The 13,608-nt window shown below is 45.4% G+C and overlaps 2 protein-coding genes across 3 annotated transcripts in view; one reads left to right on the forward strand and one right to left on the reverse strand.

Annotated features, from left to right (window-relative positions):
• On the forward strand, positions 1-6,966 carry rbm42 (RNA binding motif protein 42). The gene is made up of 12 exons (XM_005946334.3): positions 1-290; positions 386-442; positions 1,689-1,824; positions 1,911-1,980; positions 2,354-2,422; positions 2,754-2,899; positions 3,006-3,176; positions 3,278-3,412; positions 4,334-4,451; positions 4,649-4,746; positions 6,559-6,655; positions 6,752-6,966. The coding sequence occupies exons 2-12, from the start codon at positions 387-389 to the stop codon at positions 6,862-6,864; spliced, it is 1,209 nt and encodes a 402-aa protein (XP_005946396.1). The 5' UTR covers positions 1-290; position 386; the 3' UTR covers positions 6,865-6,966.
• Positions 6,967-7,404: 438 nt separating this feature from the next.
• The window catches only part of ppox (protoporphyrinogen oxidase), a 16,884-nt gene continuing 10,680 nt past the window's right edge, over positions 7,405-13,608 (reverse strand). For both annotated transcript variants that reach the window (XM_042213633.1, XM_005946333.3), the window contains 6 exons: positions 11,797-11,857; positions 10,258-10,376; positions 9,908-10,021; positions 9,067-9,216; positions 8,013-8,055; positions 7,405-7,931 (listed from right to left, as the gene is read on the reverse strand). In XM_042213633.1, coding sequence (XP_042069567.1) covers positions 7,795-7,931; positions 8,013-8,055; positions 9,067-9,216; positions 9,908-10,021; positions 10,258-10,376; positions 11,797-11,857 — 624 coding nt within the window. In that variant the 3' untranslated portion in view covers positions 7,405-7,794. The remainder of the gene's footprint in view (positions 7,932-8,012; positions 8,056-9,066; positions 9,217-9,907; positions 10,022-10,257; positions 10,377-11,796; positions 11,858-13,608) is intronic.

Genomic DNA, 13,608 nt, shown 5'->3' on the forward strand with positions numbered 1-13,608 from the left:
TGTTTGTCAATCGCTAACAAACATCAAGAAGACGAAGAAGAAGGTAAAGCAGAAGAACGTTAGGACGGTGGCTCAGTAGCCCGTGAATGTGTATTTGTTAGGGCATAATCCCATTCCTCTTTAGTTAGTACTGTTAGCGTGGAAGTGGGTTGGTGGGTTAGTGAGTGGGCTGAGAACAGCAGCAGAAACGGGCTCGTTGCTGGTTTAGCTCGAGCCTAACGAGCTAAACATTACTTGTTAGCTTGTAGCCCAGTCGGTGAACGTAGGCAGCGTACAAACTCCAGCTGAAGGTAAGGCTTACAGCGGCCAGCCGTGTGCAGACGGAGGCGCTTTTCTGAGTTCAGCTGTTGTAGCGTTGAGCTCATGTTGGCTGTTTTTCCCACAGCATGGCGCTCAAGTCCGGCGAGGAGCGTCTGAAGGAGATGGAGGCTGAGATGGCGCTGTGAGTACGAAGCATCCTCACTGCACACCGCAGAGCTGTACTAGCACCTCTCCGATTACGTCGCAGGTTTTTCATGTGACTGTTTGCATGTCGACGCGAGGATGCACGAGTGTGTTCCTCTGGCCTTTCTGTGTTAGCAAGGTGCTTCACTGAGACGGTATTCAGTCAAAACACTTCACTTTAAATGTCACAATAACAACATTAAACTAGTGCTGTGGTGCCCATTTGCCTAACAAGCAACAGATCCCAGTTTGAAGAGACACAGATGCGTGCAGCGTGCAGGTAACCGCTCAGGCAGCTGTGCAGGAAAATCCATCATCAGCATCCAGCCACATTCAAACTCGGTGAAATCTCCAGTTTTCCTCATTCCGGTGTTTGCTTTGAACATCAGCAGTCATCTTGATAGTCTCGACAAAACTAAATGTATTGAGTAGATAATTGTATTAAAAAGCAGGTGAACACTTGCACCTAACAAAACGGTACTTGCACTTAGAGCTGCTGCCCTTTCTCTTTACTAGTTTATCTGTGAGCCACAGATTACTCCCTTTGCTCTTCACTGTCACGCAGGATGTTTCCTGACTCCTATTCCAGTTTATTTCCACAGCTTTGTGTAGATGCAGTCAGGGAAACATTATTTGAACCCCAGCTGATTTTGTAAGTTTGCTCACTAACAAAGAAATGATCAGAGTATAATTTTAGTGTCGGTTTATTTGAACAGTGAGAGACAACAATAATCTAAACAATGCATTTCAAAAAAGTTACAAATAAATTAGTATTTTGATGAATAAAATAAATATTTGATCCCCTGTCAATCAGCAAGATTTCTGCCTCCCAGGTGTATTTTATGCAGGTAACGAGCTGACATTAGGAGCCTTCTCGGCTCGTTACCTGCATAAAAGAGAGCTGTCCAGAGATGCAATCAAACTGTCCAGATTCCAAACTCTGCACCATGGCTAAGACCAAAACGTTTCCAAGGATGTCAGGGTGAAGATTGTGGACACTCAAGGAATAGGAGTAGGCTACAGGACCATCACCGAGCAGCTGCGAGCATAGCATCCTGCTCGCAGGGTCTCCCTGCTCAGGAAAGCCCCCGTACAGGCCCGTTTGAAGTTTGGCACTGAGCGTCTCAATCTCAGAGGACGATTGGGCGAAAATGTTGTGGTCAGATGAGACCGAAATTGACTGTTTGGAGGAGGAAAAAATGTCAAAAATGAAATCTAATACAAACATTACTCTGCTTCTCTAGCTTTGAGCAGGAGGTTCTCGGTGGGCCAGTACCAGTATCAGGAAGTCCACCTGTCATGGAGGCAGTACCTGTAGCTCTGGCTGTCCCAACAGTTCCAGTGGTGCGACCCATTATAGGAACCAACACCTACAGACAGGTTTGTGTGTTATAAAAGGATTGGTCTCGATGTGATTAATAACAACAGCACCCTCTCTCGCTCACACACTCCGTGGTCTTTCTCAGGTCCAGCAGACATTAGAAGCCAGAGCTGCAACTTTTGTTGGACCTCCACCACAAGCCTTTGTGGGACCAGGTAAAGACAAATGCTCACATGACAAGAGTGTCACCATCCAGTAAAACTCTTCCTCACCTGGAAGCACGCTGACAGTTAGATCTGCTGCTCGTGGTTCGGTCCAGCTGCTTGGGTTTGTGTTTCAAAATATTTGGATGGAAACCAAAGCTGATGAAAGCTGTAGCTGGCATGGATAACGATATCAGCTGTTTCCTCAAAAAAAGTACTGGAGCACTGTAACCAAAATAATTTCCCCGAGGGATCAATAAAGTATTCTGATTGTTTTTGATGCATGTTGTGGTGCTAAGATTCATTTATGACTGACCAAAGTTTAGAGGCGTAAGCAGTATTTCAGATGCCGCCACGCTGCGCTCACTCCTGCTCTCTGTGTCAGTTCCTCCAGTACGACCTCCTCCTCCCATGATGAGACCGGCTTTTGTTCCACATATTCTGCAAAGACCAGGTAATTTTTGAAGACTTGGTGTTTTTGCCTTGTGGGTGTGTCTGAACATTACATGTAGCATATAGTGTATGAAATCTGCCTTATTTGGAGCAAACAGAACATGCAGACTTGATGGTCCGTGTTTCAGGACAGTGTTGATACAGCACAGGCTGATCACTCCAACTCCAGCTGAAGACGGAGTTTAAAGGAATCTGCTGAAAACACTCTGAGACACAAACCAGTCAGATGGGTTTGCAGAGTGTTGGGAAGCATTGAAATGGTTTCATAAACCAGTGTAGATGAAGTTTGTCCCAGCTGAACATGGATTGTGGGTTGGACTCTGTGTTGTCAGGTGGTCCGAGGCTACAGATGATGCGTGGTCCTCCAGTAGCACCTCCTTTGCCACGACCTCCTCCACCTCCACCCATGATGCTCCCTCCTTCCCTGCAGGGCCCAATGCCTCAGGGACCATCTCAGCCCATGGCTGCTCCACCTCAGGTTCACAAACACGAGTCTGTGTGCAGACTGCTTCATGTCTTACTGAGATCATGTAAAATGGACGAGCGCCACCTCGAACCCTCTCGTCCAAATTTGTCTCTTTCAGGTTGGTGATATGGTTTCGATGGTGTCAGGCCCACCTACGCGACAAGTAGCCACACTTCCTGTCAAACCAACACCGTCAATCATCCAGGCAGCACCAACTGTGTACGTTGCTCCTCCTGCCCATGTTGGACTAAAAAGAAATGAAGTTCACGCTCAGAGACAGGCCCGAATGGTATTTTGATCCGTGCATGAAGCACACATTTGTTTTACGCTGGATTCTTTCAGATGTACAGAACTTGTCGTTTCTGAGGCCTTGTGATCTGGGTGTTGCAGGAAGAACTGGCAGCGCGGGTGGCCGAGCAGCAGGCTGCAGTGATGGCTGCAGGTCTGCTCAGCAAGAAGGAGAGCGAGGACAGCGGCACGGTGATTGGACCTAGTATGCCGGAGCCTGAACCCCCCCAAACTGAGGTGGATTTCTGCAAAACACTATTTAGACTGAAGCCACGTAGCAGGCGACGTGCTGGGCAGTAACACTGCACGTACCGCTGTTTCAGGGGTTATATGCATTTTTAAAATACTGGTGAATGGAAAAGTTATTATAAAGTTAGAATTATAAATATTATTCTACAGCTAATTGCCTTCAACATCTAACATCGTGACCCAACCAATATGTGGGGACATTTATGAATTTGCACATTTACAAATGAGATATTTATTTATATGAAATTATGTGTAAATCGGTATCTGTCACAGATTTGGGAATTTCTCTTGTTTAAATTTACATTTTAGTGTTTTAGGTGCTGTTACAAATGATAAACAATTAACATAGAATGGTAAACAATATAAAACAATGTTTATAAGGTAAGTATTTAAAATCAAAATGCATACAATCAGAGTACATTTCAATGAAAATATTTAGAATATTACAGAAGTAGAAGTCAAATATTTGCTAATTATCAAAGCAAAACAAATTTTCAAAACACCTGGATACAAGCTGTTATTTAACAGGACCATGCTTTGCTGTTAGCGATAACGCTAGCTACCCACAGCACAGCATTAGTTTATTGTTATGGCCCTCTGGAGCTGCCGCTGCATTAACAGTGATGACTGAGTGCTTGTCTCAGACTGGATAGTGTGGAAAAGTAAATGTCTTCTTTTTAATAATTTTATTCAAAAAGGTAAACTTTCATATATTCATTAAATGTAAAGTAAAATATTTAACGATTTTTTATTTTTGTTGACTGTGGTTTATCAGCAGCATATCAGATTATTAGAATATATCATCTTTAATGCTGCTGGCTGTCCTGGTTGTCCAGATGATGCTTGACAACAGCAGTTTCTACCCAAAGTTAAACTTGGTGTGTGTGTGTGTGTGTGTGTGTGTGTCAGCATGTGGAAACTACTACTGAAGACAAAAAAAGGGCAAAATCGGAGAAGGTGAAGAAGTGTATCCGCACAGCAGCAGGGACGACCTGGGAGGACCAGAGTCTGCTGGAATGGGAATCAGGTGCAGCTCCACCAACTTCACTAACAGTAATAACAGAACAGAGAAAGCTCAGTGTCGTTGTTTTTTCAGTTGAGTGATGTTCTTCCATCAGTTGAATGCAGCTAAAGTAAATGCATTTAAAAAAAGGTGTGTTTCAGTAGCCATGGTGATTTTAGTTTTTCATGTGTAACATCAGCAGAATTGTCTCCATGTTGCAGATGACTTCCGTATTTTCTGTGGTGATCTTGGTAACGAGGTTAATGATGACATACTGGCCAGAGCCTTCAGCAGATACCCATCTTTCCTCAAAGCTAAGGTCGGGTCATTTGTCTGTTCATCTTTCTTTTTTTTCTTCCCCTAACAAAGACGATAACTGAGTTAAAAACCAATGACACGCTTTTAAAATAAGATTAAAATGTTATGGATAGATGAGATCAAATTAGAACAATTTAAGTTGTGTAGAACATGACGAATGTGGAAATGATTCAGTCAGAAGTAATCCTGTGTGGGCAGTGACCTCTGACATTTAGTTGTATTTTCATGAGAAATAAGCAGCAAAGTGCTTGGAAGGAAGCGACGAGCAGAGACGCCTCAGGTGAAGGAAAACGAGAAGCTCTGTAAACTGGAGCTCTGACCAGTAAAAACACAAACACCTGAGTAAGCCTCAGATTTCATCAACTATATTTAGTCGACTAAAACTACATAAATGTACGTTTCTAAATTATGATTGAAGCTAAATTAGATTTTAGTCAAGACACTCAAATGAAATCATATGCTGTCAAATTCAGTTGGATAGGATATCAATTCCCTGAACATTTAACACATACGCTGTAGGTAAACGATGTCTTCCATCTGGATTTATTAATATCTGGTAACAGATGAAAGCAGAGTTGGAGACTCCTCAGCTTCAAGCTGTAAACGGTTCATGTCGTCCTCCATGAAAGAGCCTTTATGGCAGCTTTCAAGAGGCAGTAAAAACCTTCATGTTTGTTGTTTGTGCCTCAAATGTAACAAAAACCTGAACTCAAGGTTGGCCCACTGATCTGGCAACCAGTGGATTTTCAGGGCAGGTGCACTGGTTTGACCTCTGACTGGGATTCTGCGAGGAGTTTGCAGAACCCCAAAATATTTTACTGTCATCTGCAACAAACTCCTGCTGTTGGTGCAAGGAGTGGCTGCACCTGCTCGCTCGGAGTCTGCCGTTTCCTCCCACAGCCCAAAGGCATGTTATTTAATTAGCAAATATTAGGGTGCGTTGGGTATAAAGTACTGTTAAAAATACAACTTCTCTGTGGAAGTGTCTCGTGTCACCGGTTGGCGGGTAACATGAAGTCATTACTAGGGCTGGGCCATATCATACCGTTCACGGTAACACCGGTATAATGTTGGGCAACGATAAGAAAATGAAATATGGCGATAGAATATGGGTAAAACGCGCATGCGCAGTGCCTTTGTTTTCATACGCACATGGCGGAAAAAGCATGGCAGCGAATGAGAAGAGCGAGAGCGGATCGTTGAATGAAACAGATGAACCAGAACTGGTTTGTAAAAATGCTGCAGCTTCACTGGTGTGGAACTGGTTTAGCTTTCGTCCGTCAGATACACAACAAAGCACTATTTTTGGTAGCGCATGCTAGCGGGCCGTCGTTATTACCGTGTTGTTTGGAAAATACGGCGCACTTAAAATCAATCCTTTGATTTTTCTGAAAGTCGACAGAGCCCCTTATAATCCCGTGTGCCTTATGTATGAACTCTGGTTGTGTTTACTGACCTCGAAACGATTTTATGTGCACGGCGCTCGAAAATCTGTCAAATGTTTCAGTACGACTTTGCTAAGCTACGAAGCCGCACCGCTTGATGGATTGTCGGAGCCTTTTGGTTAAACTGTCAGACAGGAACTTGCATTTGCACTGTTACATTTTTATATAACTTTAATGCACATAAACAGCTGCTTGTTTCAGTGAAAATACACTGATGGGTTTTTTGCACTAATAAGGTTGTGGAGTTGTAAAGTATTTTGTGTCAATTATATCGTCAGTTATATCGTCATCACAAATTTTCAAATGTATATCGTGATAAGTATTTTGGGTCACATCGCCCTGCTCTGATCATTACTGTGTGTCAGCAGGTGGTCAGGGACAAACGGACTGGAAAAACCAAAGGCTACGGTTTTGTGAGCTTCAAGGATCCAAATGACTACGTGAGAGCCATGAGAGAGATGAACGGTGAGTCTCCTCACACAGGCTCTCGCTACAGCTGTTGCTACAGGGCATTTGGTACCATCCTGGCACTCTTACAGTTCTTTCCCTCTGTTTGTCCAGGGAAGTACGTTGGTAGCCGTCCCATCAAACTGAGGAAGAGCATGTGGAAGGACCGCAACATTGAAGTGGTTCGCAAGAAACACAAAGAGAAGAAGAAACTGGGCCTCAGATAGTTTCCAGTTTGTGTGTGGCCTCAAGGCCAGACTGTGAGATCATGACCCGGTCCATGGACTCATAACTTTGTTTTCCTTCTAAAATAAAACCAATATTTTTAAGATGTTTGTTTTACGTGATGTGCTTACATTGTATCCCTACTGACTGCCATTGTGATCAGTTTATGTTGGACGAGGCAGTGGTTCCGTCTCCCTTTGGCTTGGAAAATTATTGGAGGGACTTTACAATAATGATTTGGTGCAATATACAATTGAACTGGAAGCCATGAGAGAAGGCTCTGCAGACCATGACAATTCAGGGCTGACGAAATAAAGAAAATCACTTCATAACCGCAGAAACACAGGCCTACGTCTGAATGTTTTAACATTGGCTCAATGAGAAGGCCTCAGCATGTGACATGGTTAACTGTCAGCATCTACAGGGAGAAGTAAAAGCTGTTACTTACTGTCATGGCAGGAATTTAAAGGCTGGATGCACATGCTGATTTTTGAGGGAAGAGCTTTATGACGGCGCTGCAGTAACAACTCGACTGGTGTATGTGCAGGTTACATCAGCTTATCTTTATCAGCAATTACATTCAATAAATGCAATGAAACAGAAACAAAGAAACTGCAAATCATGTCAGGTGGCAAGTTGGCCATTTAAAGTGAAACGTTCTCATATGTGTCGCCACAGACCATCCAATAAAAACAAAACCTGCACAACCTGAAGCAGCTGCGCGGTGACATTCAGGCGTGTTAACACAATCTTGAGTTACACAGGCAAAAATATAAAGTTTCAGATGCATCTTAGATTCAAACCGCTGCAGCTGACATCAGTGAGCGCACTTTTTCCAAACAACGTCAGATATGTCTGGATGATTCAAGGCATTACAGGTGGTAGAAGATTCAAGCCCACATGAATCCCATGATTCATAGCAACCAGCTTCATCATACTACAGTTCCCAACAACTCCTCCACAGCTGTCCGTCCACTGAAGATGACATCATTCACTGACACACCATCGTAACAGGAACCAGTCAAGGACAGGGCTAGGTTATTGTTCTTTATGAAGCCACGCATGGACTCTGGGAAGTAGACAAAATACCATTAAACGATTTGTCATCACACCTTGTTGATGTTTAATATTTAAACAGATTCATACTCACCAACTCTCTGAAAGTGTCCCTCATAATACTGAGGTATGCAGTCCTGTTGAAAAGATGATCAAATATAATTTATCTCTGTTAAAGTAACTCAAAGTGCAGTATTGGTATCTCTCAACCAGAGGCCTGGGAGGGTCCTGTGCAGGATCTCAGCAGTTCCTAAGACTGCGCTCTTATGCACACAGATCTGGGATGTTGTTCCCGGGATCTGCTGGAGCCACTCGCCTAGCTTGGGAGTCACTGCACCGAGTGCTCCGATTACCACTGGGACCACTATTACCTTCACCCTCCACATCTTCTCCAGCTCTTCTCTCAGTCCTTGGTACTTCTTGAGGTTTTTGTGTTCATTTTCTCTGATGTTGCTACCATTCGGTATAGCTACATCTACCACAGCTGACAGAACCTCTATGCTATGAACCCATACGCAAAGGTTCAAAGACTATCCAGCACATATTAGCAGGACATCCCAGTTATGCTGCAAACAGCTGATTGCAGTTCTTGCTGCCAATGGTGGCACAAACAGTCATTAGTTTTCAGGTGGAATGACTTCCTCCAGTCAAAGGCAGGAATGTTTGGATGGCCTTTTTCTTTAATAAATGAAATCGTTATTTCAAAACTGCAGTTTGTATCTGTTCGTCTGAAACATGTTTACATGACGATATGCAAAAAGTTATTGTCCTTCAGAAATAGGAAGAGATCCCGCCATGATGACATCCGACTGAGAGATCATCTGACTCCTCGTGTGGCAGTCGTGTGTGTGTGTGCGTGTGTGTGAGGTGTGAGAGCGTGTGGTGGTGCGTGTGTGCGTGTGTGTGGGTGCGTGTGTGCGTGTGTGCGTGGTGTGTGCTGTGTGCGCGTGGCGTGTGTGTGTGTGTGTGCGTGTGTGTCGTGTGCGTGTGTGTGCGTCGCGTGCGTGTGTGCGTGCGCGTGTGCGTGTGTGTGGTGTGTGCGCGTGTGGTGCGTGTGTGTGTGTGTGTGTGCGTGTGTGTGCGTGTGCGTGCGTGTGCGTGCGTGCGTGTGTGTGCGTGCGTGTGAGATATAATATGTGGGGTCATACCCTGTGCAGAATCACTCGACTCCAGCTGGGTGCCGCAGTGACTCCGAGGTGGCAGCGCACCGCCTCAGTGGCTCTTGATAAGAGACGCTCCGCTGTTGCAGCTTCTGGAACCCCAAACTCCTCCTCGAACCAAGCCCCGCCCATCATTACCTAGGAAACATGATAAAAGATATGACAGATAATCACATGTGAAATGAGTGGAAGTGTTGTTGTCATTATAAAAGCCGAGTTCTTCAAATACTATGAAGATATGCTTCAGTGCTTCCTGTAGTACACCCCCCCCCATTAGCACAGGATACTCCAAAGCAGTGTGGTGTGCAGAACAAGTTCATGTAAATTCATATTCTCATTCTAAGTTAACGAATCCAGTCAATCTTCCACGTTCCTTAGATTACCATGAGCTGGATGAGAACCTGCACAGTTATACTTATAAACCGGTGATCAGGCATCCATCAGAGCAGTGTTTCCCAACCACTGTGCCATGGAAGACTATCTGGCTCCACCTGATTAGTACTGTAAGCAATCAGTGTGAGTAACAGTTACATTTTATTCCACTAGAGGGCAGCACAACCACCTGCTCTAAATGTGCTGCCAACTGCCAGTAAAACAGAAGAAGACGAAGAAGAAATGACATAATAGTCATGCTGTGAGACGTAATAGCAACAGATAAATGTCTGAAAAGAAAAAGTAGTGTAACAAGAAAAGACGACCATGATCACAAATCAGTATGAGCCACAGTGAAGATGCTGGCAGGCAACAAATCTTCCACAAGGCTGCATCGACCAACCGTTACACACAGAAACACACTGTGAGAGTGACGCAAGGTGTTGTTCGTCTGTACCGTCAGTCTAGTAGTCTGTCCATCTGGTCTGTTGTGCTGAGGGAAGGGAACAGAGTCATAGACCACCCCGAGCAACCCTCGGTCCTCCGATGACGGGACGAGGTGACCAAAACCCTGCCAACACACACACACGGACGCACACAGGTTTGAATAAGCTTGTGTGCAGTCTGTCTGATGCTCTTTTCTCCAGGAATCAGAAAAGAAGTCAGTGTTTGCACTGGAGGCTTCAGTGGCTCACAGAATGAAAGCGATGCTTCAATATAGTTTGTTTTTACAACAGTGAAAATCTTCTTGTATCTGGTCATCTCAAAATTCAAAGAAGTGTTTTTTGTGCTCTCCTGTATTCTCACCATTACAGGCAAGATGGAGCCGTCATACTCCAGATTGACCACAGCTACTGTTACTGAGGAGATGTCCTGCAGCTGCTGGGTAAGAGGTTGGCAGGAGCGGGGCAGCACTGAAGAAAGAGCTGTGAACAGAGAAACAAGGGCTCGAGAAAGGAAACTTCTAATGTCATCCTTCAAATGATCCAGAACACTTGGTGTCACACAGGCAGGTTTTCGAAATGGGGTCGCCGTCGTCTTACTGGAGAACTTGAATGCTTACATGTTCATAAAATCGACCAGCAGTTGGAAACCATCCTGCCATTTAGTGCTAACTCAGCGGGTTCAGCTGCGACTGACGGCCTGAGAAACAGTGCGTCATTACCAACGTGTCATGATGTAAAACCAGCGAGCTCACCCATCAAAGCTGAGAGGAAGCATTCTTGTGCGTTTGAATTCAAAGGAGATGATGTTAAAATGGATGTGATGATAAATCTGAGTGAGACTAAGTGAAGTGTATCATATGTGACAGGGTTTCTACACTAAGAATGAAACAAGAAGAAAATGTCATGAAGTTACTTTGAAGTTTAAAGCTTAGCTCTGACAACAACAGTGATTGGGTGTCCAGAAAGAGACGCCAACGTTTATAACAAGCACCGCCCAGCACTGTGGACGTGTGACTGGATTTGTGATTTTTCCATGTTAGCGTAGAAATTCAGGAGGATTTGGATTTCTTCTGTTTGTGTCTACAAAACTACTTCCAAGCGCTCGACTCCTCGCCGACAGACTACATCCACATGTCCTGTGGATGTGGCGTGTCCTCTTCTTCTACCTCCCAGAGGCCAGAACAAAGTCCGCATTAGTTCACAGCAAGCTCGTTAAATAAGTATGATTGCTTCTGTGATTCGTACCATTTGATTCAGCTTTTGATCTTTTTAAAATGCTTTAATAAGATATTTGCATTCAAAAGGTCTAAATTGTGGACATTCCCTTTTAACCCTTTGTAAAACAATAAAGCTAACAATGAGTATTGAACTACATTTGTATAAATAGCTCTTACAGGTCACTCCAGTCTCCAGTTAACAGACCCTAGTGGGTCAGCTTCCCGAGCCACTAAACTAAACCTAGTCGTACTGCAAGAGCAGCGATCTACAGCGGCGCTGTCGCTGACGTTTCTGCGAGGCTGCTCGGGACCCTGGTTGTTGTCAAAGGCAGCGGGGTAGAGACCTGGAGGAGAGCGGCAGTCTGAACTGGTCGAGTTCCCTCACCCGTCGGCTGCATCTAAGTTTTGCAGCGGCTACTGAGGAAGAACCGAAGAGCAGAAATAGGACTTTTTAAGCTGACGGCCAATCCAGACTTCCTGTGTCGGGGGCTGGTCCCACAGAGCAACAATTTCAAGAGCACCTTTAGAAATACACGTAGGAAATGATTTTACCCACTGTACAGTCACAAGCCGTGGGTAGTGAGAGAAAGGATGATGTTACACAAAGCAGTGGAAATCCCTTACAGCTGTTCAGGGAAGCTCAGAGTGAAGCTGCACCATCAGTGCTTTACAATCATACTTGCCTTTAGCAGGCAGTGCAGAGATGATGTGGTCGGCTGATAGGACTCCATCCTCCAAACGGACCTGCAGACACACACACGCAGACACACACACGCAGACACACACACGCAGACACACACACGCAGACACACACACGCAGACACAGACACACACAGACACACACACCAGACACACCAGACACACACAACACACAGACACACACACCAGACACACACACCAGACACACACACGCAGACACAGACACACACACAGCACACACACGCAGACACACGCAGACACACACAGACACCAGACACACACACAGACACACACACGCAGACACACGCAGACACACCAGACACACACAGACAGAGACAGACAGACACCAGACACACACCAGACACACACCAGACACACACGCAGACACACACGCAGACACAGACCGCAGACAGACACGCAGACAGACACGCAGACACACGCAGACACACACAGACAACCAGCAGACACACACGCAGACACACACAGACACGCAGACAGACACAGACACACACAGACACACACGCAGACAGACACAGACAGACACAGACACACGCAGACAACACAGACACACACAGACACACACGCACAGACACACACAGACACACGCAGACACACACGCAGACACACACACACACGCACACACACCAACACAGACAGACACGCAGACACACGCAGACACACACAGACACACACGCAGACAGACACACACAGACACACACACAGACAGACACGCAGACAGACACAGAGACACACGCACACACACACACACCAGACACACCAGACACAACACACACACAGACACACACACACCAGACACACACAGACACACACAGACAGACACGCAGACAGACACGCAGACACACGCAGACACACACACAGACACACAGACACACGACAGACACAGACAGACACACACGCAGACACACCAGACACACCAGACACACACACAAGACACGACAGACACACACGCACAGACACAGACACAGACAGACACACACAGACACACACGCAGACAGACACGCAGACAGACACACGCAGACAGACACGCAGACACACACAGACAGACACACGCACACGCAGACAGACACGCAGACACACACAGACACACACGCAGACACGACAGACACACAGACACACACAGACACCAGACACACACAGACACACACGCAGACAGACACACACAGACACACACAGACACACACAGACACACACAGACAGACAGACACACACACACACAGACACACACAGACACACGACACAGACACACAGACAGACAACAGACAACAGACACAGACCAGATACACACACACACACAATGCTGAACAAGCAGACTAGAGTAGACCAGAGAATCACTATGCAGGTAGAGACACACGCAGACACACACGCAGACACACACGCAGACACACACAGACAGAGACACACACGCAGACACACACGCAGACAGACACACACAGCTTATCAAAGTCATCTTAGACTCTACGGCCTCTGAAATGTTGAACTGGAACAATCAAAGCAATACTTGTGTTAAATCTTGAATCAAAGCTCAAACTTTGCAGTCAATGACGTCTCGGTGACGTACAGAGGACCTCGCTGTATTTTCAATGAGGTTAACTTGTGTAGACCAAATAACAACATTACCACCCTGATGTTCAACCTGCTGGTGATGCAGAAATAAGAAGAGATTGATCTGAGCTCCCTTACAAAACCTCATGGCAGCACAGTCCAAGTTCACATCCTTCTTTCTTACGGTCGTTACTTCGGGAATTACACATTCAGGAAATGTGAAACCTTGCAAG

Source organism: Haplochromis burtoni, unplaced genomic scaffold (assembly GCF_018398535.1).
Source record: "Haplochromis burtoni strain Fernald_Lab_line unplaced genomic scaffold, NCSU_Asbu1 Contig_461, whole genome shotgun sequence".
Taxonomy (NCBI): Eukaryota; Metazoa; Chordata; class Actinopteri; order Cichliformes; family Cichlidae; genus Haplochromis; species Haplochromis burtoni.